The sequence below is a fragment of the Heterodontus francisci genome, chromosome 23 (assembly GCF_036365525.1).
Source record: "Heterodontus francisci isolate sHetFra1 chromosome 23, sHetFra1.hap1, whole genome shotgun sequence".
Classification (NCBI taxonomy): domain Eukaryota; kingdom Metazoa; phylum Chordata; class Chondrichthyes; order Heterodontiformes; family Heterodontidae; genus Heterodontus; species Heterodontus francisci.
In genome coordinates, this window is record NC_090393.1 from 49,534,759 (window position 1) to 49,562,048 (window position 27,290).

Genomic DNA, 27,290 nt, shown 5'->3' on the forward strand with positions numbered 1-27,290 from the left:
CTGATGACTGACACAGAGCAGGAACAGAGGAATGCACAGGACTGGAAACGACCATTGCAGACCATCTATCTGACTGGCTCCAGAGATTAAAAATACTTTAATTTCCTCAATTTTTTTCTTTCACCAAAAACTGTCCAGCAATCTCTTGAATTTGTTGACACTATTCACTTCCATTGCCTCCTGGGAACTCTGTTCCAAACATTCAACATCCTCTGTGTGAAATGCTTTAAATCAAAACTATCGACTCACCTTCCCCTTCTGAATCCACATGCCTTGGTTACAGAGTTGGTGGTTGTAAAACAGTTTGTTAGGTTTCCACTGCTGAGGAATTTAGCCTAATGTTTAAGGTACTGGACCTGCAACCTCAAAGATGGTGGATTTCAATCCATCCATGCTCAGTTGTAATATTGAAATCAAATTCAATAAATTGGGTAATTTGTTGACTGGGATCAAAAAATGATCATGAAAGTTGCTGTATTGTTGTAAAAACCCAACTGCTTCACTAATGTTCTTCAAGGAAGGCAGCCTGCCAACTCTACATGTTTAATCCTGCATTATATTGTTGGCTTTTAATATCATCAGAGCATATAGTGATGGACAATAGATGCTGCTTTGCCAGTGCTGCTTGCATCCCAAGAATAAATGAAAATGAGCCTTCTCCAGTGTAAACATTTCCAGCTTCCTTAATCTCCTCTTGGAGCTGATGCCCCCAACCTGCTGTTACCAGTTTAGTTTCCCTACTCATTACAAAACTGGGATGTCCCAGCTGTGATATGGTGATTGGAATTGAAGAGCTTTTCAAAATCCTGAAGGATTTGATAGAGTGGATAGGGAGATACTGTTTGCACTGGTAGGAGTGTGCCAATAACCAGAGGGCACAGATTGAAGATAATTGGCAAAATAACTAGAGGGGAGAAGAGGAGATTTTTTTTTATGCAGCAAGTTCTTCTAAGAACATAAGAAACGGGAGCAGGAGTAGGCAATACAGCCCTCGAGCCTGCCCTGCCATTCAGTAAGATCACGGCTGTCCACCTTCCCACTGTCCCTACTGTTATAATCCCCATGGAGATCAACAAACCAAAAGAACCAAATTTACCGAATGACACCAATAAAAACCAAATGGACAAGATTCCACTTTTAGAGTTTTTACTTTAACAATCAAATCAAAATCAACATAAATTAAACATGAATTAACAGACAAAACACAGTCCATATATCTATTACAAATTACACATTAACTATCTGATACAATGGTAGATCTCACGGATTTACTGGGCAGTCCACTCAGCAGATATGCCACCAATTACAGCCCCAAAGTTCTGCAAAGCTCTGAACTTCCTCAGGGAGATCTCCAGCTCCTGTCTTCCAAGATGCAGCTCCTGGATCCAGCCATCATTTTTTCAGCCTGCCTGCACTCCACTCCTACATGACCTGAGCATGAATGGCTCTGTCTTTTTATCTGGTCACCCAGTTTCAGTCTGCTCTATTAATATAGATTGTAAATAGCTGAAGCCCCAGCACTGATCCTTGTGGCACTCCACTAGTTACACCCTGAAGATGCCCTGTTTATTCCTGCTCTCTGTTTCCTGTCTGTTAACCAATCCTCTATCCATACTAATATGTTACTTCCAACTCCATGAGCCCTTATCATAGTATTAAACTTTTGTGTAGCACCTTATTGAATGCCTTTTGGAAATCCAAGTATACAACATCTACCCACTCCCGTTTATCTACTCTACTTGTAACATTCTGAAAAAGCTCTAATAAATTTGTCAAACACAATTTCCCTTTCGTAAAACCATGTTGACTTTGTCTGATCATATGATGGTTTACTATGTGTATTGTTAAGACTTCCTTAATAATAGATTCCAGCATTTTCCTGACCTTCGCTGTACCTTCCAATACAAGTATATCCTTCCTTAGAGATGGAGACCAAAACTCCACACTATACTCCAGGTGTGGTCTCACCAAAGCCTGACTACCACCAATATTTTTGGCCCTTTGGTGTTTCTTAGCTCCACCAATACTGATTCTACATCCTGATTTTTTGGGGTTCAGAGCCTTTCTCCCTACAGCCTTCATCTCATCCTTTATAATCAGAGCTACCCCTTCTCCTTTTCCATTTTGTTAATCTTTTCTAACAGTCAAGTACCCTGGAATATTTAATTCCCAACGTTGGTCACCCTGCAAACCCTTCGCAGTAATGGAGATTAGATCAAAACCATTTATCTCTATTTGTGTCATGAATTCATCTATCTTGTTATGAACACTTTGTACATTCAGATGTAGTGCCTTTAATTTTAACTTTTAACTGTTTTCCCCTGATGTGCGCTTAGTCGTTAATCTCCTGTTACCTCCGTTAAACTCTCTGCCCCTTCCTGACAGAATCTACTTGATTTTACCCAAATCACGACTCTGCCCTATCTACCATCCTAATTATTTGATTGGCCAGGACAGTGGTCCCAGCCTGGTTTAAGTGGAGTCTGTCTAAATGGAACAGCTCCCTCTTTCCCCAGTACTAGTGCCAGACCCCCAACCTCCCACATCATGCTTTCAGTCAAGTATTAAAACCTTTAATCTGCTTGTCCTTTTGCCAATTTGCATGTGGCTCAGGAAGTAATCCAGAGATTGTTACCTTTAAGGTTCTGAATGTCAGGCAGCTTCTGATCATCAGTAAGTGAAGAACTGGTTTCTTGATATTGAATTCATTATGAAGTTCAAGAAAAACAAAGCAAGGAAATTTCCTCCCCAATCCACCCTGCTGCAACCCAACCCCCACTCCCCAACTCCAACCCAACCCCCACTCCCCAAATCCAACCCAACCCCCACTCCCCAACTCCAACCCAACCCCCACTCCCCCACTCCCCCACTCCAACCCACTCCCCCACTTCAACCCACTCCCCCACTCCAACCCACGCCCCCCATCCTCCCACTCCCCCACTCCAACCAACTTGCCCCACCCTCCCACTCCCCCACTCCAACCCACTCCCCCCATCCTCCCACTCCCCACTCCAACCCACTCCAACCCACTCCCCCACTCCAACCCACTCCTCCCACCATCCCACTTCAACCCACTCCCCCGCCCTCCCATTCCCCCACTCCAACCCATTCCTCCCACTCCCCCACTCTCCTACTCCCCCACTTCAACCCACTCCCCCGCCCTCCCATTCCCCCACTCCAACCCATTCCTCCCACCCTCCTACTCCCCCACTTCAACCCACTCCCCTGCCCTCCCATTCCCCCACTCCAACCCATTCCTCCCACCCTCCCACTCCCCCACTCCAACCCACTTCTCCCACCCCCCAACTCACTCCCCACCCTCCCACTCCTGTACTCCAACCCATTCCTCCCACTCCTCCACTCCAACCCTCTCATACCCACCCTCCCACTCCAACCCACCGTCCCCACCCTCCCACTCCAACCCACCACCCCCACCCGCACTTCAACCCGCTCCCAGCTAGTCGTGGAGGTTCAGTAGTTCCATTTTCAATGTTATTTAAATTCTAATCATGTTGCCACAGCAAGTACGACAGCCAGTCACTGAAATGGAGATCGACTTTCAGCATCCATTACCAGTTCATTACCACTGTATGGTTACAGTGGCTAAAATTTTACGTTGGGCGGGAGGCCCCACCCACAGGCTGAAAAGTCGGCAGCGAGGCCTGGGGAGCTACACCGGAATTGTTTGTTCCCCAGGCCCTGAATTGGCCTTGGGCAGGACATCCACCTCCTTGAGGCAGGAAGTCCCGCCTAATGGAGCTGCCAGCCAATCAGCAAGCTCTTAGTCCCAGCAGCGCCATGGGGAGCGGTGGCCACTACTGGGACTGCATCCAGCTGACAGAAGTAAGAAGGACAACGGCCCCGGAACCAAGGTAAGTTTTTGGGGCCTTGCTGGGGACAATTGGCCGGGCCCCAGCAAGGCATGTGGGTCGCTTAGGAGTGGGGAGGGGTGTTATCTAGTGCGGGCAGTTGGGCCATGGTGGGGGTGTCCTCCATGGGGCACAGGGTGCCCGATCATGATGCCACCCGAACCTGTAAGTCTGCCGCCAGGTTTCTGGGGCTGTTCTGGGGGCCTTTTCCACCTGCCCACCGAGGATAAAATACCAGTGGGAGGCTGCCGTTAAGTGACAGTTAATTGGCCACTTAAGGGCCTTGATTGACCAGGGGCGGGCAGGCCGTTTCTTGCCGCCATTGCCCTGCGTAAAATTGCAGTGGAGGTGGGAGGTGGTCAAGAACAGCACCGCCCCCCCACCTCCCACTTAATTTTACAGCCCCCACCCCACCACCAACTCACTTGTGTAGGCGGGGCCATAAAATTCCAGCCAGTGTCACGCCATTAAATGTGAGTCACTCACAATTGCATGCTGTAAATATGAGCCATATTAATTCAATTCCAAAATAGCTGTAAGGTGCTTAACCCACACTGGGGAGACACTCCAGTTACTTTGCTGTTCCTCTGATTTGGCAGAGAGTATTCAACCCCATTTTGACACTAATTAAATAAGATTTCTGAGTATGTCTGCAGGAAAATCTGTCAAACCTGGGCTCTTCAAATAAAGAGGTTAATGTTACAGATTTGTTGGCCTTTTCTCTTGTTTATTTTTCTCTTGCACCTTTTTTTATTCGTTTCATGGGATGTGGGCATCACTGGCAAGACCAGCATTTGTTTCCCATCCCTAATTGCCCTTGAGAAGGTGGTGGTGAGCTGCCTTCTTGAACCGCTGCAGTCCATGTGGGGTAGGTACACCCACAGTGCTGTTAGGAAGTGAGTTCCAGGATTTTGACCCAGCAATACTGAAGGAACGGCGGCAATATAGTTCCAAGTCAAGATGGTGTGTGGAGGGGAACTTGCAGGTGGTGATGTTCCCATATATCTGCTGCCCTATCCATCTAGGTGGAAGAGGTCGCGGGTTTGGAAGGTGCTGTCTAAGTAGCCTTGGTGAGTTGCTGCACTGCATCTTGTAGATGGTACACACTGCTGCCACTGTGCGTCGGTGATGGAGGGAGTGAATGTTTGTGGATGGGGTGACAATAAAGCCGGCTGCTTTGTCCGAGATGGTGTCGAGCTTCTTGAGTGTTTTTGGAGCTGCACCCAATCAGGTAAGTGGAGAGTATTCCTTCACACTCCTGACTTGTGCCTGGTGGATGGTGGACAGGCTTTGAAGTCAGAAGGTGAGTTACTCACTGCAGAATTCCCAGTCTCTGACCTGTTCTTCGAGTCACAGTATTTATGTGGCTGCTCCATTTTAATTTCTGGTCAATGGTAGCCCCTAGGATGTTGATAGTGGGGGATTCAGCGATGATAATGCCATTGAATGTCAAGGGGAGATGGTTAGATTCTCTCTCATTGGAGATGGTCATTGCCTGACCTTATGATTGAAGGATGTTCATTGATGAAGCAACTGAAGATAATTGGGCATAGGACACTACCCTGAGGAACTCCTGCAGTGATGTCCTGGGACTGAGTTGACCCTCCACACCCCAAAGACACTGACTCCTCCCAACAGCTTCCTCACCAATTACCTACCCCCAACCCCACCCCGGCTCTCTCACTAATTCACTCCCCCTGGCTCCCTCATTAATTCACTCCCCCAGCTCCCTCACTAATTCACTCCCCCCCGGCTCCCTCATTAATTCACTCCCCCAGCTCCTTCACTAACTCACTCCCCCCGCTCCCTCATTAATTCACTCCCCCAGCTCCTTCACTAACTCACTCCCCCCGCTCCCTCATTAATTCACTCCCCCAGCTCCTTCACTAACTCACTCCCCCCGCTCCCTCATTAATTCACTCCCCCCAACCGTCTGCATCCTCCTCCCCTAACCCTAACCCCTCCAGCTCCCTCACTAATTCACTTTTTCTTGACCTCCTCCCCCCACCAAACCCCTCCCCCCCCCACCCCGCTCCCTTCCTAATTCAAACTCCTGGCCCCCTCTCCTCTGGCTCTTCACCAATCACTTCCATCTTTGCTGTTTGCCATGTTTCAGACCCCAACTTAAGCTTCCTGATGTCAGAGAGGTGCAATCTCAAGCACCCTCCTCCTTTAGTCATTCATCACTCAGGGGTGCCATGCCAAAAACAAGGTTCCTCTCCTTCATGCCTAACCACCTGTTCAATCCCCTTTCCTCTGCAACCCTTATCTCCAATACCAAAGAGCTCATGGATTTCTTCACCTCTAAGATTGAGACATCCATGCAGCTTCCTCTGCTTCCCTTTCTATCACTTCCTCCTCACAATCTTCTCTTAGTCTCCCATCCATTCTCGTGTCCATTCTGCTAAAATGGTTCCAAAAATCACTGTTAGCACCTCCTCCTCAAAATATCCAGCTTCAATCTATCCATTCTATCTACTGCCCATCTTTAACCTCCCTTTCCTCTTTTAGATGTCTGAAGGCCATCCCTAAATCTTGCTGCCTCTCCTCTTTTTCCACCTTTAAAAACATTCTCAGGTGAACGTCGAAGATCCCATGAAACTATTCAAAGAACAGCAGGTTTGTTCGCCCTGGGTCCTGGCCAATATGTATCCCTCAACCAACATAACTTTTTAAAAATTCTTTTCATGGGATGTGGGCGTCGTTGGTTAGGCCAGCATTTGTTGCCCGTACCTAATTGCCCTTGAACGGAGTGGCTTGCTAGGCCATTTCACAAGGCAGTTAAGAGTCAACCACATTGCTGTGGGTCTGGAGTCACATGTAGGCTAGACCAAGTAAGGACAGCAGATTTCCTTCCCTACCGTAGTAAACTATAGGGGCTTTTACGACAATCGATAGTGGTTTCAGCTAGCTTTCAATTCTAGATTTTTTAATTATGTTACTTAATTAATTAATTGTTTAAATTCCACCAGCTGCGATGGTGGGATTTGAACCCGTGTCCCCAGGGTATTAGGCTGGGCCTCTGGACTACTAGCCCAGTGACATTACCACTACGTCACGGTCTCCCCCTAAGAGCAGATTATTTGGTCATTCATTATCTATTGCTGATTGTGGGACCTTGCTGGGCGTAAATTGGCTGCTGCGTTTCCTACAACAATGACTGCGCTTCAAAAGTATTTAATTGGTTGTAAATTGCTTTGGTACATTCTGAGGATGTGACAGGTGCTATATAAATGCAAGTCTTTCTATTATAGCTTTATGGTCTAAGTAAGGGCTTAGTTAAGATAAGGCGTGCACTACGTAGAGTTTTACTGTTAGGTTGCACTGCAGTGTAACTGTACGGTGACAGTACAGAACCCCGATGAGGGTGAGCCATGGCTGAACAATCTCTGCTTGTGCAGGTACAAAGCTGATCTACCCATGTTCGTGCCACTGGCTTGACTTCCATGTGCGTGTGAACTTTTGTTCTGAGTTTCAAAGGGAAATTAAGATCTGAAAAAATGACTCATCCTGAGTGTGAGCCTCTGTGATTCACTGAAGCCAAACTGAATCATTTATAGAAAACTGGGAGTCAATATCACTCAAGCCAAGGATATGAATATGATGAATGCCGTAAATGGGTCCAGGCCAACACACAGCATTTACACTTCAAATACATAGAATCAGGGATGAAGGCATTGGTCAGTGCTTTTAATTTGATTCTGTAGAGCAGAATGTTCAAGTTAACTCTGTGCTGTGGATAAAAATCCCAAGCTCCAGGGCAAGTGTTTCCAGCTTCCTTAGTCTCCTCATGGGTTTGAGGTCTCCAACCTGTACTTACTATTTTAGTTCCCTACTTGTTTCAAAGCTGGGATGTCCCAATTGTGACACAGTGATCAGAATTGAAAAGGTATTCAAAATTATGGAGGGTTGTGATAGAGTAGATCGGGAGCTTTCTTTCCAATGGTAGGTGAGTTGGTAACCCGAGGACACAGATTTAAGGCAATTGACAAAACAATCAGAGGAGAGATGAGAATTTTTTATATGCAGCAATTTGTTATGATCTGGACTGCCTGAAAGGCAGATTCAATAGCAACTTTCGAAAGGGAATTGGAAAAACATATTTAAAAAGGAAAACTTTGCAGGGCTATGGGGAAAGAGCATCGGACATAGGACTAATTCCACCATTGGTAATTCCTCAGATACTGAAGTAGTCTGTGCCCACATGCAGAAAGACCTGGACAACATTCAGCCTTGGGCTGATAAGTGGCAAGTAACATTTGTCTTGCATCATGCATGTTCCAAGCAATGACCATCTCCAACAAGAGAGTGCAACCACTTACTCTTGACATTCAATAGCACTGAGTCATTGAATTCCCCACCATCAACATCTTGGGGGTTACCATTAACCAGAAACTGAACTGGAGTAGCCACATAAATACTGTGGCTACAAGAGCAGGTCAGAGGCTCGGAATCCTGCGGTGAGTAACTCACCTCCTGACTCCCCAAAGCCTATCCACCATCTACAAGGCACAAGTCAGGAGTGTGATGGAATACTCTCTACTTGCCTGGATGGGTGCAGCTCCAACCACATTCAAGAAGCTTGACACCATCCAGGACAAAGCAGCCTGCTTAACTGGCACCCCATCCACCACCTTCAACATTCACTCCCTCCAACACCGATGCACAGTGGCAGCAGTGTGCACCACATACAAGATACACTGCAGCAACTCAAAAGCACTTCCCGAACCGATGACCGTGACCATCTAGTAGTTCAAAGGCAACAGGTGCATGGGAACATCACTGACTCTAAGACCCATCCAGGTGATACACCATCCTGACTTGAAAATATATTGGTGTTCCTTCATTGTCACTGGGTCAAAATCCTGGAACTGCCCACCTAACAGCACTGTGAGAGTACCTTCACCACACAACCTGCAGTGGGGCGGCACAGTGGCGCAGGGGCGGCACAGTGGTTAGCACTGCAGCCTCACAGCTCCAGTGACCCGGGTTCAATTCTGGGTACTGCCTGTGTGGAATTTGCAAGTTCTCCCTGTGTCTGCGTGGGTTTCCTCCGGGTGCTCCGGTTTCCTCCCACATGCCAAAGACTTGCAGGTTGATAGGTTAATTGGCCATTATAAATTGCCCCTGGTATAGGTAGGTGGTAGGGAAATATAGGGATAGGTGGGGATGTGGTAGGAATATGGGATTAGTGTAGGATTAGTATAAATGGGTGGTTGATGGTCGGCACAGACTCGGTGGGCTGAAGGGCCTGTTTCAGTGCTGTATCTCTAAACTAAACTAAAGTAAACTAAAGCAGCCATTAAAGGGGTGCTGGCTGCCTGTTGTGTATTGGTCAAACTCCTAGCAGCTGGAGGGGTCCCAGGAACAAGAGGCAAGAGTGCATAGGGGAGAGAGCAGCATTGGGCCTGGGATATTGGGAGAACTAAGAGCAGGAGTGCCATTTTCTCCAAACAGGTGTTACCTCCTTCTCTGCCCTCAAGGCCCTCTTCAAAAAAACATCTCTACCACAAGGCCTTCAGTCTCACCCTAATCTTTCCTTGTTCTGTTTGCTGTTCACCTCTCTATAAAGCATCTGAGATGTTGCATCCACACAAGAGCAATGTAAGAATTCAATTTGATATCATTATTGTCCGATGAGGAATAGAGCAAATTGTATAAAGCATTCTTTAGTTATACAACAACTCAGTGCACTGCCTTGCTCATACATGACTGTTGTCACAATTTACCGAATAAGACCTGGTCAGCACTTTGTAATTCCACATTCTGAACAATTTCTGTTGAATACGCAATTCCTTAACTACTTCCTCGCACAACTTTTATCAGAAGGAGGTGAGCCCAGGTTAGCTGTGGCATGCAATATTTTTGTTGTGGAGCCATTTTTGCTCCTCCTGGCCCCACAAAAACATCAGTATGAGGAAAGTGAACTTAGCTTTTCCGCCTGCATCATATATGTTCCGTGCAGTTTATGATGGATTTCCAGAAGTGTAAACCAGGATGCTGATTTGCATATTTGAGGCAGCTCACACCTGGATCAGGTGGATGTCTTGGACATGATGAAGACTTGCAGGAGAGATTGGACGTGAAAGATCATGCCCCGGAATTGGCCACTCTCAGCAATAATTATTTACCCCAAAAAACAGGCACGATAGGGACCAAATTCTCTTCGAAATTGTTATAGTATGGAATCAGGCCATTTGAGTATTTTCCACTTAGTCTAATCCCACTTTGCTGCTGGCTCCCCATTACCATTAATATTTTCTTCTTCAGCTGCTATGGGCCCTACTTTAAGTTCTAACAATCTTGTGTAAAGGTTTTTTTAAACCTCTAATTCTTTTTAAGATTCATCTTAAATTTGTGCCTTTGCCACCATCTCACCAACCAGTGGAAATAACACATCACTGTTTACTTTCTCTTAACCCCTCTTTCATGTCACTGCGTAACTTGCCCAGCTCCACTGAAAAGGCCCTAATTTTCAATTCTCTTGTTCTAACTGTAGCCCCCTCATGCCCGGTTACGTCCTACTGAGTTTGAACTGCAACTTTTCCATTTGTTACTTTCCCTTCCAATAATTGTGGTTCCCAAAACTGTGCACAATTCTCCAACTACCACATAACTAAGGCCTCATACAAGTTTGACATTGGCTAGTTTTTTTTGTACTCAGAAGAACTTGCATTTTATAAAACACCTTTCATGTTCTCAACATGTTCCCAAGTGCTTCACGGTAAATGGAATAGTTTTGAAGTGCAGTCAGTGTGGTTTTATAGACATGCATCTGCAAGTGTTGAGTAATTCCATCCCGTAATACATGCCAGGGGCCTGTAATTCTGATTGAGTGAGGGTGCATCAGTGGTGCCCACTCCAATGGAGTTATGGAAAATCAGAGCAATGCCCTGTCATTCTAATGAGGAAATCAGAGACCCTTATAGGGTAGAGTGGACTGATGTGAAATGTTTCTTCATCTAACCGCATGGGCACCAGAATAAGCCTCTTAAGCTATTGGTCCCCTCCAGGATCGATTATCTTTCCCCTGAATAGCTTTGCAGCCTTTATGGGGAACCTGCATCTCCTGTCAGCAAGCAGGGGTCCTGTTGGGCCTAGTGGGCCAGGGAAATCCATGACCTGTCTCAGTCAGGTCTCCTTGCTGTAGAAAAGGGGTTGTGGGGGGTGGCGGGGGAGCACAGAAGTTACCCACCCCAACCTTCTCTCCATGAGGTGGAATGCTGGTATAATTATACCAGTGCTGGGCCCAGCCCAGGGCAGAAAGTCAGTTGTCTACCAACAACTAGAGTGAGACTAACTGTTCTATTATCTCCTGACTTCTGCCTGATAAATTAGAACCTTTGGTTAATATATTTCTAACATTACCTCTGGCGACAAAAACAACAAAGAACATTATGATGGACAAGTTTGCAAACAGAGACCCAATTCCACCATTCTCTGCTGCAGCGACATTGCAAGACTCAGCCTAGAGAACAAGATTTATCTGTACATATAACCCAGAGAACAATATAATCTTCACCTAGGGATCCACACACAAGCCACTGCAGACATATATTTATAAGTAGCCATTTTAAATCTCCATTTAATTATTATGCATTCTGGTCCCAATGGAGAATAATTATACCAAGTGAACACTTAATAGTCCTTTAGAAATGAGTTTGAACTGTGTCTACATGAGATTTTACAGTCACACAGCCCTATAGGATGAAACTGAATTCTTATTGCAGCTATTCCAAAACATCATCATTATAAATACTCATTAACCAAAACCATTCTACAAAATGTCATTCAAATGTCATCTCTTTCAGTTATTTATTGGCTCTGATACCTTGTTGTAATTTTAATCTAACCTGCCACAGAAAGCTGCTGGGATTGGGTTGGCCTCTTGCGTTTCTCTCCCCTCGCCCATGGCGGGTTAGGTTAAATTTACCCACCTTGTTTCTAGTAACTGGTCAGTTTGAGATTGCTTCTGAAGTTTCTGCTTCCCAGCAGTTCGAGACACGTTGCCCTCAATTGCCCTGTGCAATATTTAATCATACAGACTGGGAAGGTCACAGTTAGATTCCTGGTCAGTGCTGAGTCAACTGATGTCAGCCTGGGCAGTGACAGGAGTTCCCTCCATGGTCCTGAGCTAGGAAGAGGGAGGGAGAGAGGTATTCCAGACTTGGTGTTTTAGCTGAGAGGAGGGAAAGAGATCCATGAGAGGTGCTTTCACAAATTGTTCATCTGCGTCTCCACGGAGATGTCTATACATAGAATGTCCGACACTTCCAACCTAGGAGGATAACATGAATGGGCATGAGAAATTTATAGGCACGGTTACTAAAGCTAAGGGTCAGCCATTCAGAATCAAAGAACTCCCATGAATTCATAAAGCTTCAAAAGACTCAGTTACAAGGACTGTGCCACTGAACTTATGATTAAGAGCATATAAAAAAATTGCAGAATGAGGTAAGGCACCCATCCAGCTTGTTCCTTCTGCACACTGTCCAATATTTGTCCATGGTGGACCTCACCCAATTCATTCTGAGGGAGCTGACAAAAGGCAGATCAGATCATCAGGAAGGTGCCCATTTGATGTTCATGGAGGGCAGAATGAATCCACTGGACAATCAATGTAGTTTGTAGAGCAGTTCCACTCAGTCTGAGTAAAATGGCTTCCTTTGCCCCATTAGTGCACTCAGCCTGCAGCAACAGCCAGAGAGACTGAGAGTAGCCAATGCCCAGGTTGGGGAGAGGGCTGGAGTTTTAAAGCTGGACAGGTGTTCTGGAACATTCCAATCCAGTTACTTGTGCAGCACCTGGCCTGAGAGTGGTTGGTGCTAATACTGAATGCCTGAAACGGCAAAAACAAAATTTCCAGTGCTAACATTCCTCATCTTGATAAGCAGAAAAAAGAAAATCGAATAGAATTATAGAGAACAGGAGGCCATTCAGCCCATCGTGCCTGTGTGGGCTCTTTGAAATACCTATCCACCTCTCAGTTGCCTCTCTCTTGCTGTTTCCCAGAGCCCTGCAAAGTTTTCCCCTTCAAGTATTTATCCAATTCCTTTTTGAAAGTTACCATTGGATCTGCTTCCACCCCACTTCCAGGCAGTGCCTTTCAGATCATAACAGGAAATAGAAGAGAGTTCAATCGAATACAAACTTTTAAGAAAAAAATCAGCCCGTCCTATTGTGACCCCTGGTTTCTACGAATGAAAACACTTGTGGAGATTTTTCCATTGTGTTTGAACGATGCTGACATGCTGAGGTATGAAATCCTGGGATATCACCACAAAACCTAGAAATATCAGACGGTTTCCTTTCTTCTGTGAAGATTTTAAGACAGTGGGTTAATGTGAGAATGCATCATATTCCCATCTCTGTATTTCAATGCAATTGTTAACCCATTCATTATAATGACTTAGTGCTTGGGCAAATTTAATGCAATTGTGTCAGTCAGTGTGATCAATATAGTCACAGAGCAATTCTCATCCCTGATATCCTCAGATATCACTGGAAGCTAAATCCTCCAATGCCACATATAAGATTGAGGAACTATAAACAGCTTGTTACAACTTCAAATTTCACCTGTTAATTACATTAGTGATTTTATTTCGAGCACTGCACACTGAAAGAAACACTTCCCCACCATGCTTATATGTACAGTTCTTGGTGAGGGTCGACCTGGGACGACATATACTGTGAAACTCAGGCAGCAGGAGATACAAAGAGTCCATGTTTCAGTTAATAGCACGAGTTTGTTGGAAACACGGAATTTCTTCAGTAGCTTGGAATAGAAAGAGCTATCGCTCTGTAACAGGCAGAGTCATTGAATAAAGTCTCCAGAGCAGTATTAAGATGTTGCATCAGTTTCTGTCCATTGGCGCCTATTTGCCATCTTGACTCAGGAGGTTCTTCTCCTTCAGCGAGACATCATCCGGACAAATTCTGCCAAAGTAATGTTCAATAAAGAAAATGACATAAGACCTCCAAGAAACTGTGTTAAAGAGAAACCTGACAAGGCACAAAACTGAGTAGCTAAACTGCCCAGAGTTCCTTTTCCCTCCCCTGATAACTCACAGTCAGAGCTCTCCCTCTTCCTCCCTGATAACTCACAGTCAGAGCTCTCCCTCTCCCTCCCTGATAACTCACAGTCAGAGCTCTCCCTCTTCCTCCCTGATAACTCACAGTCAGAGCTCTCCCTCTCAGATAACTTACAGTCAGAGCTCTCCCTCTCAGATAACTCACAGTCAGAGCTCTCCCTCTCAGATAACTCACAGTCAGAGCTCTCCCTCTCCCTCTCTGATAACTCACAGTGAGAGCTCTCCCTCTCCCTCCCTGATAACTCACAGTGAGAGCTCTCCCTCTCCCTCCCTGATAACTCACAGTCAGAGCTCTCCCTCTCCCTCCCTGATAACTCACAGTCAGAGCTCTCCCACTCCCTCCCTGATAACTCACAGTCAGAGCTCTCCCTCCCCCTCCCTGATAACTCACAGTCAGAGCTCTCCCTCTCCCTCTCTGATAACTCACAGTCAGAGCTCTCCCTCTCTGATAACTCACAGTCAGAGCTCTCCCTCTCCCTCTCTGATAACTCACAGTCAGAGCTCTCCCTCTCTGATAACTCACAGTCAGAGCTCTCCCTCTCTGATAACTCACAGTCAAAGCTCTCCCTCTCTGATAACTCACAGTCAGAGCTCTCCCTCCCTGATAACTCAGTCAGAGCTCTCCCTCTCCCTCCCTGATAACTCACAGTCAGAGCTCTCCCTCCCTGATAACTCACAGTCAGAGCTCTCCCTCTCTGATAACTCACAGTCAGAGCTCTCCCTCCCTGATAACTCACAGTCAGAGCTCTCCCTCCCTGATAACTCAGTCAGAGCTCTCCCTCCCTGATAACTCACAGTCAGAGCTCTCCCTCCCTGATAACTCAGTCAGAGCTCTCCCTCTCTGATAACTCACAGTCAGAGCTCTCCCTCTCTGATAGCTCACAGTCAGAGCTCTCCCTCTCTGATAACTCACAGTCAGAGCTCTCCCTCTCCCTCCCTGATAACTCACAGTCAGAGCTCTCCCTCTCTGATAACTCACAGTCAGAGCTCTCCCTCTCTGATAACTCACAGTCAGAGCTCTCCCTCTCTGATAACTCACAGTCAGAGCTCTCCCTCTCTGATAACTCACAGTGAGAGCTCTCCCTCTCCCTCCCTGATAACTCACAGTCAGAGCTCTCCCTCTCTGATAACTCAGTCAGAGCTCTCCCTCCCTGATAACTCACAGTCAGAGCTCTCCCTCTCCTCTGATAACTCACAGTCAGAGCTCTCCCTCTCCTCTGATAACTCACAGTCTGAGCTCTCCCTCGCTGATAACTCACAGTCAGAGCTCTCCCTCGCTGATAACTCACAGTCTGAGCTCTCCCTCTTTGATAACTCACAGTCAGAGCTCTCCCTCTCCCTCCCTGATAACTCACAGTCAGAGCTCTCCCTCGCTGATAACTCACAGTCTGAGCTCTCCCTCTCCCTCTCTGATAACTCACAGTCTGAGCTCTCCCTCTCTGATAACTCACAGTCAGAGCTCTCCCTCGCTGATAACTCACAGTCAGAGCTCTCCCTCGCTGATAACTCACAGTCAGAGCTCTCCCTCGCTGATAACTCACAGTCTGAGCTCTCCCTCGCTGATAACTCACAGTCAGAGCTCTCCCTCGCTGATAACTCACAGTCAGAGCTCTCCCTCGCTGATAACTCACAGTCAGAGCTCTCCCACGCTGATAACTCACAGTCTGAGCTCTCCCTCGCTGATAACTCACAGTCTGAGCTCTCCCTCGCTGATAACTCACAGTCAGAGCTCTCCCTCGCTGATAACTCACAGTCAGAGCTCTCCCTCGCTGATAACTCACAGTCAGAGCTCTCCCTCGCTGATAACTCACAGTCTGAGCTCTCCCTCTCTGATAACTCACAGTCTGAGCTCTCCCTCTCTGATAACTCACAGTCTGAGCTCTCCCTCGCTGATAACTCACAGTCAGAGCTCTCCCTCGCTGATAACTCACAGTCAGAGCTCTCCCTCGCTGATAACTCACAGTCAGAGCTCTCCCTCGCTGATAACTCACAGTCTGAGCTCTCCCTCGCTGATAACTCACAGTCAGAGCTCTCCCTCGCTGATAACTCACAGTCAGAGCTCTCCCTCGCTGATAACTCACAGTCTGAGCTCTCCCTCGCTGATAACTCACAGTCTGAGCTCTCCCTCTCTGATAACTCACAGTCTGAGCTCTCCCTCGCTGATAACTCACAGTCAGAGCTCTCCCTCGCTGATAACTCAGTCTGAGCTCTCCCTCGCTGATAACTCACAGTCAGAGCTCTCCCTCGCTGATAACTCACAGTCAGAGCTCTCCCTCGCTGATAACTCACAGTCAGAGCTCTCCCTCGCTGATAACTCACAGTCAGAGCTCTCCCTCGCTGATAACTCACAGTCAGAGCTCTCCCTCGCTGATAACTCACAGTCAGAGCTCTCCCTCGCTGATAACTCACAGTCTGAGCTCTCCCTCGCTGATAACTCACAGTCAGAGCTCTCCCTCTCTGATAAATCACAGTCTGAGCTGTCCTCAGGTTCCAAAGCAGGTCTGTATTGAGTTAATAAGTTTGAATTTGTGGTAATAATAGCAGTGCTACAACTGACTTCTGTACACCTGGGCTAGGAAGGGAAAACTTCAGCCAATTCTGACTGTTCTCCACCTATTACTGCAAGAGGTGTGTAGGAGTGCGGAGGAGATTGTCTGTGTGGTGTGTGTGAGAGTGTGTGTGTGTGCGCGCGTGTGTGAGTGTGGTGTGTGAGTGAGTGTGGTGTGTGAGTGAGTGTGACGAGTGTGGTGAATGTGGGTGAGTGTGGTGAGTGTGGGTGAGTATGGTGTGTGAGTGAGTGTGAGTGAGTGTGAGTGAGTCTGAGTGTGGTGTGTGAGTGAGTGTGGTGTGTGAGTGAGTGTGGTGAGTGTAAGTGTGTGAGTGTGAGTGTGTGAGTGTGTGTGAGTGTGGTGTGTGTGAGTGAGTGTGCTGTGTGTGTGAGTGTGGTGTGTGAGTGAGTGTGGTGTGAGTGAGTGTGTTGTGTGAGTGAGTGTGTTGTGTGAGTGAGTGTGAGTTAGTGTGGTGAGTGTGAGTTAGTGTGGTGAGTGTGTGTGAGTGTGGTGTGTGTGAGTGGGTGTGTGTGGGTGTGGTGTGAGTGAGTGTGGTGTGTGTGGCGTGTGTGAGTGTGAGTGTGTGTGAGTGTGAGTGTGTGTGAATGTGTGTGAATGTGTGTGAATGTGTGTGAATGTGTGTGAATGTGTGTGAATGTGAGTTTGAGTGTGGTGTGTGAGTGAGTGTGGTGAGTGTGAGTGAGTGTGTGTGAGTGTGTGTGAGTGTGGTGTGAGTGAGTGTGGTGTGTGTGGCGTATGTGAGTGTGGTGTGTGTGAGTGTGGTGAGTGTGAGTGTGTGTGAGTGTGAGTGTGTGTGAATGTGTGTGAGTGTGAGTGTGTGTGAGTGTGGTAAGTGTGGTGTGAGTGAGTATGGTGTGTGTGAGTGTGGTGTGAGTGAGTGTGGTGTGAGTGAGTGTGGTGTGTGTGAGTGTGGTGTGTGTGAGTGTGTGGTGTGTGAGTGTGTGCTGTGTGAGTGTGTGCTGTGTGAGTGTGTGGTGTGTGAGTGTGTGGTGTGTGAGTGTGTGGTGTGTGAGAGTGTGGTGTGTGTGAGTGTGGTGTGTGTGAGTGTCGTGTGTGTGAGTGTGGTGTGAGTGTGTGAGTGAGTGTGTGAGTGTGGTGTGAGTGAGTGTGGTGTGAGTGAGTGTGGTGTGTGAGAGTGTGTGGTGTGTGAGTGTGGTGGGTGGTGTGTGAGTGTGGTGTGTGTGAGTGTGGTGTGTGTGAGTGTGGTGTGTGTGAGTGTGTGGTGTGTGTGAGTGTGTGGTGTGTGGTGTGTGAGTGTGTGAGTGTGTGGTGTGAGTGTGAGTGTGGTGTGAGTGAGTGTGTGAGTGTGGTGTGAGTGTGGTGTGAGTGAGTGTGGTGTGAGTGAGTGTAAGTGAGTGTGGTGTGTGAGTGTGGTGTGTGAGTGTGGTGTGTGAGTGTGGTGTGTGAGTGTGGTGTGTGAGTGTGGTGAGTGAGTGTGGTGAGTGAGTGTGGTGTGAGTGAGTGTGGTGTGTGAGAGTGTGTGGTGTGTGGTGTGTGAGTGTGGTGTGTGGTGTGTGTGAGTGTGGTGTGTGTGAGTGTGGTGTGTGTGAGTGTGGTGTGTGTGAGTGTGTGGTGTGAGTGTGGTGTGAGTGAGTGTGTGAGTGTGGTGTGAGTGTGGTGTAAGTGAGTGTGGTGTGTGTGAGTGAGTGTGGTGAGTGAGTGTGGTCTGAGTGAGTGTGGTGTGTGTGAGTGAGTGTGGTGTGTGAGTGTGGTGTGTGAGTCAGGTGTGTGAGTGTGGTGTGAGTGAGTGTGTGGTGTGTGAGTGTGTGGCGTGTGAGTGTGTGGTGTGTGTGAGTGTGGTGTGTGTGAGTGAGTGTGGTGTGTGTGAGTGAGTGTGGTGTGAGTGAGTGTGGTGTGTGTGAGTGAGTGTGGTGTGAGTGAGTGTGGTGTGAGTGAGTGTGGTGTGTGTGAGTGAGTGTTGTGTGAGTGAGTGTGGTGTGAGTGAGTGTGGTGTGAGTGAGTGTGGTGTGTGTGTGTGTGGTGTGTGTGAGTGTGTGGTGTGTGAGTGTGGTGTGTGTGAGTGTGGTGTGTGTGAGTGTGGTGTGTGTGAGTGTGTGGTGTGTGAGTGTGTGGTGTGTGAGTGTGTGGTGTGAGTGTGAGTGTGGTGTGAGTGTGAGTGTGGTGTGAGTGTGTGAGTGTGGTGTAAGTGAGTGTGGTGTGTGTGAGTGAGTGTGGTGTGAGTGAGTGTGGTGTGAGTGAGTGTGGTGTGAGTGAGTGTAGTGTGTGTGTGGGTGAGTGTGGTGTGTGTGAGTGAGTGTGGTGTGTGAGTGTGGTGTGTGAGTGTGGTGTGAGTGAGTGTGTGGTGTGTGAGTGTGTGGTGTGTGAGTGTGTGGTGTGTGAGTGTGTGGCGTGTGAGTGTGTGGCGTGTGAGTGTGTGGCGTGTGAGTGTGTGGCGTGTGAGTGTGTGGTGTGTGTGAGTGAGTGTGGTGTGAGTGAGTGTGGTGTGTGAGTGTGGTGTGTGAGTGTGGTGTGTGAGTGTGGTGTGTGTGAGTGTGGTGTGTGTGAGTGTGGTGTGTGTGAGTGTGGTGTGTGTGAGTGTGGTGTGTGTGAGTGTGGTGTGTGTGTGGTGTGTGAGTGTGTGGTGTGTGAGTGTGTGGTGTGTGAGTGTGTGGTGTGAGTGTGAGTGTGGTGTGAGTGTGAGTGAGTGTGTGAGTGTGGTGTGAGTGTGGTGTGAGTGTGGTGTGAGTGTGGTGTGAGTGTGGTGTGAGTGTGGTGTGAGTCAGTGTGGTGTGAGTGAGTGTGGTGTGTGTGAGTGTGGTGTGTGTGAGTGTGGTGTGTGTGAGTGAGTGTGGTGTGAGTGAGTGTGGTGTGAGTGAGTGTGGTGTGAGTGAGTGTGGTGTGAGTGAGTGTGGTGTGAGTGAGTGAGTGTTGTGTGAGTGAGTGTTGTGTGAGTGAGTGTTGTGTGAGTGAGTGTGGTGTGAGTGAGTGTTGTGTGAGTGAGTGTGGTGTGAGTGAGTGTGGTGTGAGTGAGTGTGGTGTGTGTGAGTGTGGTGTGTGTGAGTGTGGTGTGTGTGAGTGTGGTGTGTGTGAGTGTGTGGTGTGTGAGTGTGTGGTGTGTGAGTGTGTGGTGTGTGAGTGTGTGGTGTGTGTGTGTGGTGTGAGTGAGTGTGTGAGTGTGGTGTGAGTATGGTGTGTGTGTGAGTGTGTGTGAATGTGTGTGAATGTGAGTGTGAGTGTGGTGTGTGAGTGAGTGTGGTGAGTGTGTGTGAGTGTGGTGTGAGTGAGTCTGGTGTGTGTGGCGTGTGTGAGTGTGGTGTGTGTGAGTGTGGTGAGTGTGAGTGTGTGTGTGTGTGTGAATGTGTGTGAGTGTGAGTGAGTGTGTGTGAGTGTGGTGAGTGTGGTGTGAGTGAGTATGGTGTGTGTGAGTGTGGTGTGAGTGAGTGTGGTGTGTGTGAGTGTGGTGTGTGTGAGTGTGGTGTGTGTGAGTGTGTGGTGTGTGAGTGTGTGCTGTGTGAGTGTGTGGTGTGTGAGTGTGTGGTGTGTGTGAGTGTGGTGTGTGTGAGTGTGGTGTGTGTGTGTGTGGTGTGTGTGTGTGTGGTGTGTGTGAGTGTGGTGTGTGTGTGAGTGAGTGTGTGAGTGAGTGTGTGAGTGAGTGTGTGAGTGTGGTGTGAGTGAGTGTGTGAGTGTGGTGTGAGTGTGGTGTGAGTGAGTGTGTGGTGTGTGATGTGTGTGAGTGTGGTGTGAGTGTGTGAGTGTGGTGTGAGTGAGTGTGGTGTGAGTGAGTGTGGTGTGAGTGAGTGTGGTGTGTGAGAGTGTGTGGTGTGAGAGTGTGTGGTGTGTGAGTGTGGTGTGTGAGTGTGGTGTGTGAGTGTGGTGTGTGGTGTGTGAGTATGGTGTGTGTGAGTGTGGTGTGTGTGAGTGTGGTGTGTGTGAGTGTGGTGTGTGTGAGTGTGGTGTGTGTGAGTGTGTGGTGTGTGAGTGTGTGGTGTGAGTGTGAGTGTGGTGTGAGTGAGTGTGTGAGTGTGGTGTGAGTGTGGTGTAAGTGAGTGTGGTGTGTGTGAGTGAGTGTGGTGAGTGAGTGTGGTGTGAGTGAGTGTGGTGTGTGTGTGGGTGAGTGTGGTGTGTGTGAGTGAGTGTGGTGTGTGAGTGTGGTGAGTGAGTGTGGTGTGAGTGAGTGTGGTGTGTGAGAGTGTGTGGTGTGTGAGTGTGGTGTGTGGTGTGTGTGAGTGTGGTGTGTGTGAGTGTGTGATGTGTGGTGTGTGAGTGTGTGGTGTGAGTGTGAGTGTGGTGTGAGTGAGTGTGTGAGTGTGGTGTGAGTGTGGTGTAAGTGAGTGTGGTGTGTGTGAGTGAGTGTGGTGAGTGAGTGTGGTGTGAGTGAGTGTGGTGTGTGTGTGGGTGAGTGTGGTGTGTGTGAGTGAGTGTGGTGTGTGAGTGTGGTGTGTGAGTGTGGTGTGAGTGAGTGTGTGGTGTGTGAGTGTGTGGCGTGTGAGTGTGTGGTGTGTGTGAGTTTGGTGTGTGTGAGTGTGTGGTGTGAGTGTGGTGTGAGTGAGTGTGGTGTGTGAGTGTGGTGTGTGTGAGTGTGGTGTGTGTGAGTGTGGTGTGTGTGAGTGTGGTGTGTGAGTGTGTGGTGTGTGAGTGTGTGGTGTGTGAGTGTGTGGTGTGTGAGTGTGGTGTGAGTGTGAGTGTGAGTGAGTGTGGTGTGAGTGAGTGTGGTGTGTGTGAGTGTGGTGTGTGTGAGTGTGGTGTGTGTGAGTGTGGTGTGTGTGAGTGTGGTGTGTGTGAGTGTGTGGTGTGTGAGTGTGTGGTGTGTGAGTGTGTGGTGTGTGAGTGTGTGGTGTGTGTGTGTGGTGTGAGTGAGTGTGTGAGTGTGGTGTGAGTATGGTGTGTGTGTGAGTGTGGTGTGTGTGTGAGTGTGGTGTGTGTGAGTGTGGTGTGTGTGAGTGTGGTGTGTGAGTGTGTGGTGTGTGTGAGTGTGGTGTGTGTGTGAGTGAGTGTGTGAGTGTGGTGTGTGTGAGTGTGTGGTGTGTGAGTGTGTGGTGTGTGTGAGTGTGGTGTGTGTGAGTGTGGTGTGTGTGTGAGTGAGTGTGTGAGTGAGTGTGTGAGTGAGTGTGGTGTGAGTGTGTGGTGTGGTGTGAGTGTGTGGTGTGTGTGAGTGTGGTGTGTGTGTGAGTGAGTGTGTGAGTGAGTGTGTGAGTGAGTGTGGTGTGAGTGTGTGGTGTGGTGTGAGTGAGTGTGGTGAGAGTGAGTGTGGTGTGTGTGAGGGTGGTGTGTGTGAGGGTGGTGTGTGTGAGGGTGGTGTGTGTGAGTGTGGTGTGTATGAGTGAGTGTGTGAGTGAGTGTGTGTGAGAGTGTGTGTGTGAGTGAGTGTGGTGTGTGTGAGTGTGGTGTGAGTGAGTGTGGTGTGAGAGAGTGTGGTGTGAGAGAGTGTGGTGTGTGTGAGTGTGGTGTGTGTGTGTGGTGTGTGTGTGTGGTGTGTGTGTGGTGTGTGAGTGTGGTGTGTGTGAGTGTGGTGTGTGTGAGTGTGGGGTGTGTGAGTGTGGGGTGTGTGAGTGTGTGGTGTGTGAGTGTGTGGTGTGTGAGTGTGTGGTGTGTGTATGAGTGTGAGTGAGTGTGGTGTGTGTATGAGTGTGAGTGAGTGTGGTGTGTGTGGTGTGGTACATGTGAGTGTGGTGTATGAGTGAGTGTGGTGCATGTGAGAGTGTGGTGTGTGTGAGTGAGTGAGTGAGTGTGATGTGTGAGTGAGTGAGTGTGAGTGAGTGTGAGTGTTGTGTATGTGAGTGTGAGTGTGTGTGAGTGTGTGTGAGTGAATGTGTGGTGTGTGTGAGTGAATGTGTGTGGTGTGTGAGTGTGCGTGAGTGTGCGTGTGAGTGTGCGTGAGTGTGCGTGAGTGTGCGTGAGTGTGCGTGAGTGTGCGTGAGTGTGCGTGAGTGAGTGTGTATGTGAGCGAGTGAGTATGAGTGATGTGTATGTGAGTGTATGTGTGGTGTGTGTGTGTGGTGTGTGTGAGTGAGTGTATGTGAGTGCGTGTGAGTGTATGTGAGTGTGTGTGTGAGTGTGTGTGTGTGTGAGAGAGTGAGTGTATGTGTGTGGGTGTGTGTGTGTGTGTGTATGTGTGAGTGTATGTGTGTGAGTGAGTGTATGTGAGTGAGTGTGTGTGAGTGTGAGTGTGTGAGTGTGAGAGTGTCAGTGTGTGAGAGTGTGAGAGTGAGTGTGAGACTGTGAGTGTGTGTGAGTGTGTGAGTGAGTGTGTGAGGTGTAACTGTTGTGTGTGTGTGTGTGTGTGTGTGTGTGTGTGTGAATGTGAGTGAGTGTGTGTGTGTGAGGTGTGACTGTTGTGTGTGTGAGGTGTGACTGTTGTGTGTGTGTGTGAGTGTGTGAGGTGTGACTGTTGTGTGTGTGGTGTGACTGTTGAGTGTGTGGTGTGTGTGAGTGTGTGTGCTTGTGGTGTGCGTTTGTGTGTGAGTGTTGTGTGAGTGTTGTGTGGTGTGTGTGAGTGTGGTGTGTGTGAGTGTGGTGTGTGTGAGTGTGGTGTGTGTGAGTGAGTGTGGGAATGTTTGAAAGTTTCTGTGGTATTGGTTGGAGGATAAATATTGACTTGGACACCAGGGGGAGCTCCGCAGCTCATCATCAGATAGTGCTGCATAGTCTTTTAGGAACGACTGCAAGTAACAACAAGATGGTATATCTGACAGTATTAAACTGGTGTTAACCTACATTATGTGCTTTCAGTGTGATATGAACCCATAACCTTCTGACTTAAAGGCTGGAGGACAGGTTGCATACACTTGGCTTGTATTCGCTTGAGTTTAGTAGATTAAGGATTGATCTAGTCAAGGTGTTGAAAATGATGAAGGGACTCTATAGGGTAGACACACAAACTCTATCCTCTGCTGGGGAAATCCAGAATAAGAAGGCATAATCTCTAAGTTAGAGCTAAGCCATTTAGGAGTAAAATGTTTTCACACAAAGGGTAGTTGAAATATGGAACTTTCTCCTCTAAAAGGCTGTGGTTGCCAGGTCTACTGAAATTTTCGAGATTGAGATTGACAGATATTTATTGGCTTAATATCAAGTGATTGGGAGCAAAAAGCATGTAAATGGAGTCAAGGGGCAGATCAGCTATGATCTGATAGGAGGATGGGACAGACTCAAGGGGCTGAATGGCCTACTCCTATTCCTACCTTAATGGAAGCTCAACAGATAAAAAAAACACTTTTAATAGTACATCGGAACATGGGAATTGCCAGAAAGAACAAGACCCTGGACATCTCGTTCCCCTTTGACCATCCCGGTAGTCACATGATACAATGATAATGGAGTTGTTCACTAAGTATAGCAATTAATCTCTATCAAGTAATTGACCACAGACCCAGATATGACACGAGGAAATTCCCAGTGCTGGACGGCTTTCAAAATTTTGTCCGCAAAATTCAGTTGCGCAGCACCCATATTTTTGGCATTACGGGTGCTGTTTCGGGTATAAAATGGCGTCCAGAGCTGGCCACGCCAGATGTTAGTGCTGTTAAAGGGAGCGTGCACCCAAAGTATGCAGAGTAGCAGATCGTGATGCCAGTCAGTGTGTAACACTGATTTAACATCAGCACTGCCATTTCCGACCTGAACACTCCAGCCAATGCCCTCCCTTAATCTCACACAGATGAACCTATGATCAGTCGCAGGAAGGACCCCCACCAGTGCTATTTAAAGGAATCATTAACTGCCTTCAGGTTAGCTGCTGATTGATTTCTTGTTGCTGAGTTAGGAGAAAGGTTTGGTGGTTTATACTGCTATTTAAAGTTGCTGAAGTTTACAGGGAGTGGTGTAGCATGTGCTGAGGGCCTTAGTTCCGACTTCATGGGTTCTGTTCAGACCACCTGAGGTGTCCAACTCCATGAGAACACTTGCAGATCCATGACGTTTGCGTGTTGCCTGCTTCAGAAGGTACGGGCACAGGTTAATCGTGCATTCCCTGTGCCCATTATAGGGGGCTATCCAATTTTGCCCCATATAGGTCCAAAGTCACCTCCCAAGTCTGCTACACTTAGCTTTGAGCCCAATTCTGTCCCTTTTTCTGCCCTACACTGTAAGCACCGTGCTTTGGTCCCGCTGGGTAGGCACTGTGCTATGAAAAGCAAGCTAATGAAATGCTGCAGAACTAATAGAACGAAGCTGGCTCTTACCTTCAAAGTCAACACGCCCATCCCCGTTCAGGTCAACATCTTTCAGTATTTCTTCAATGTCCCTGTGTCCAATCTGCTGGCCCAGTAATTTCTTCATGGCTTCACGAAGCTCAGTTGTGCTGATCTCCCCATCTCCATTTGTGTCAAACTGTGTGTTTAAGGAATAGCATTCAGTCTCAGTGTACAACATGTGTCAACAGGGTTTTCCTTTTGCAGCTATTAAAATACAACAAATAATGATGAAACTCCATATGCACATTTCTTTGATATTTGCCCTTTCATCTGTGGCTCAGTTGGTAGCACTCTCACCAGTCAGAAGGTTGTGCGTTCAAGTCCCACTCCCGAGGCTTGAGCACATAATCTAGGTCGGTACTCTGGTGCAGCACAGAGAGAGTGCTGCACTGTTGGAGCTGTTGCCTTTCAGATGAGACCTTAAACCAAGGCACTGGCTGCCCTCTCAAGTGAATGTAAAATATCCCACAGCACTATTTCGAAGAAGAGCAGGGGAGTTCTCAGTGTCCTGGCCAATATTTATTCCTAAACTTCAACATTATCACACTGCTGTGTATGGGAGCTTGCTGTGTGCAAACTGGCTGCCATGTTTCCTCGATTCTAACAGGAGTTCATTGGCTGTAAGCACTTTGAGACATCCTGAGGTCATGAAAGGAGCTATATAAATGCCAGTTATTTTCTTTACTTCTTTTTCAGCATTAGTTATTTTATAGATATATAGTTTATTTCAAATATAAAGACTATTTGGAGGGTGACCCACTTGCATGATGGTAAGATGTAGGTTTAACCTCTTTGCTTCGAATACCCAATATTTTCCATGCTGTGCAGGGAGGCACTGAGCAGTCTAGCCCCTTGCAGGGGTTGATATGTTTATAGGGTGAGATGAAGTAGCATGGGAGAAGGCTCATGTGGAGGATAAACACCAGCACAGACCAGTTGGGCTGAATGTTCCTGTGCTGTAAATTCTATGTAATGGAAGTCCCCTTCCTGGGCAATGCATCTTCAGTGGCCATAATGGCAGAGAAAGCAACCATCTCCTTGGGTATTATCTTGACTAGTGATCAGGAGCTACACAAGACTGACCCATTGGAGGCTCCCTATGTGATTTTTCCCTCTGCTTTATGGTGGAGGGGAGGGGTGGAGGGAGTGCTTGGGCCTGTACTCAGTATCTCAAAACATAGCAGGACATGGTGAAAGGTTGTTCTGAATTGAAGACTTCACTCCTGGAAGTGGTAGAAGATACTGAATCTCAATGAGAAGACATCGCTATCACAGAATCTGAGGAAATCTTACATGTTAAACAGCAAGAACCCACCGAGTCAAACCTGGTCTCCCCTGCCAGATGTCAGAAGGAATGGTAAAATCGGATTAACAAATCGCTATGTCTAAAATAACAGGACCACGAGGGTAAGAGGCTGGCTCGTTAAGTTGAAAGGCTATTGGTTTGTTTGGTTGACCTCAATTCAGAAGATGCAGTGGAGACATTTATTAGTAATCAATCTGTAATCTCTACAGGGAATTCATCTTTGCTCAGCTATCTCAATGATTTGAGTGTTATTCCTGAATTTGAGAAGTGGTAAACCAATTCCCGCAATAGCCAGAAACAGCTTGTGCCCAAAATAATCACTAAGATGGCCACCCTCTGGCATTTTTCCCGGGCGAACACTCTTCAAGTCTTTGCATAGATAGTGGGTGCTGGCAGGTTATATGAATGTGAGGGATGACTCTGATCTTGCCCTCACCCACTGTCCATACACATAATTTTATGGCAATCAAGAGTGGGAGCCCTGGCCGATTCTGCTCCTCCCAACTAGCTACACCGAGGACAACTGTAGTGGCTCTTACTGCCATCCCAGGTAAGACCAGCTAAGTCAGCACAAACTCAACAGGACTGAATCTGGCACTTCCCTGGTCTGTGTACACTTGGCAGTGCATCTACCCACTCAGCCACTGAGGACCAAAATGGCCAACGTTTTGGCCTACAGATCCTCTGTGCATATAAAGCTTTCCCTTTCAGAAAGTGAGACGTACGATGAGAAAATGCCATTTGGCCCACTGGATATATGCCCTCTGGTATGCTAGCTTGCCCAGCCCAGCATCCAACTGTGTCTCAAATTCCCATTGCAGTCTGTGATGCCTCGAAGATTATTCCAGGATGAATTTAGGATGACCTAAGTTCATATAAAACGAAACCAGCGCCTGGAATTTCCTTGGGAGTTTTTCCGATATGCTGCCATAAGCTTGGTGGAAATCCCGGAGAAATGGTGTGAACTGATCTTTGCCCCAATTCCAAAGTTATGGCAGGAGAACACGAAAAGCCCCACGGAAATCCCAACCACAGCTATTGAACGATTGCTGAAACAGTCACCTCCTTGAAAGCGTCTCGTAACTCTTTCACTCCGATCATGTCTGCTGTTTCTGCCAAAAGTTTTGGTCCCATCAATTCCAAAAAGTCATCAAAATCAACATGGCCGCCCACTAGAAATAACACACAAGGAAACAAGAAGCCAGATGAGCTCATTTTACAGCACAGAATTCGATCCATTCAATATAGCACCATCCAATAAATAAACAGTAACACCAAACTCTGTACCCAAGAAATTACTCTCACTGATATTAGTGGACAAG

The 27,290-nt window shown here is 47.6% G+C and overlaps 1 protein-coding gene across 3 annotated transcripts in view; it reads right to left on the minus strand.

Moving 5' to 3' along the window:
* Positions 1–11,498: 11,498 nt before the first annotated feature.
* Positions 11,499–27,290, minus strand: part of cabp1a (calcium binding protein 1a) — a 156,806-nt gene continuing 141,014 nt past the window's right edge. For all 3 annotated transcript variants that reach the window (XM_068055593.1, XM_068055591.1, XM_068055592.1), the window contains exons 4-6: positions 27,031–27,140; positions 24,651–24,798; positions 11,499–13,805 (exon numbers count right to left, since the gene is read on the minus strand). In XM_068055593.1, the coding sequence (XP_067911694.1) occupies positions 13,780–13,805; positions 24,651–24,798; positions 27,031–27,140 (284 nt within the window). In that variant the 3' untranslated portion in view covers positions 11,499–13,779. The remainder of the gene's footprint in view (positions 13,806–24,650; positions 24,799–27,030; positions 27,141–27,290) is intronic.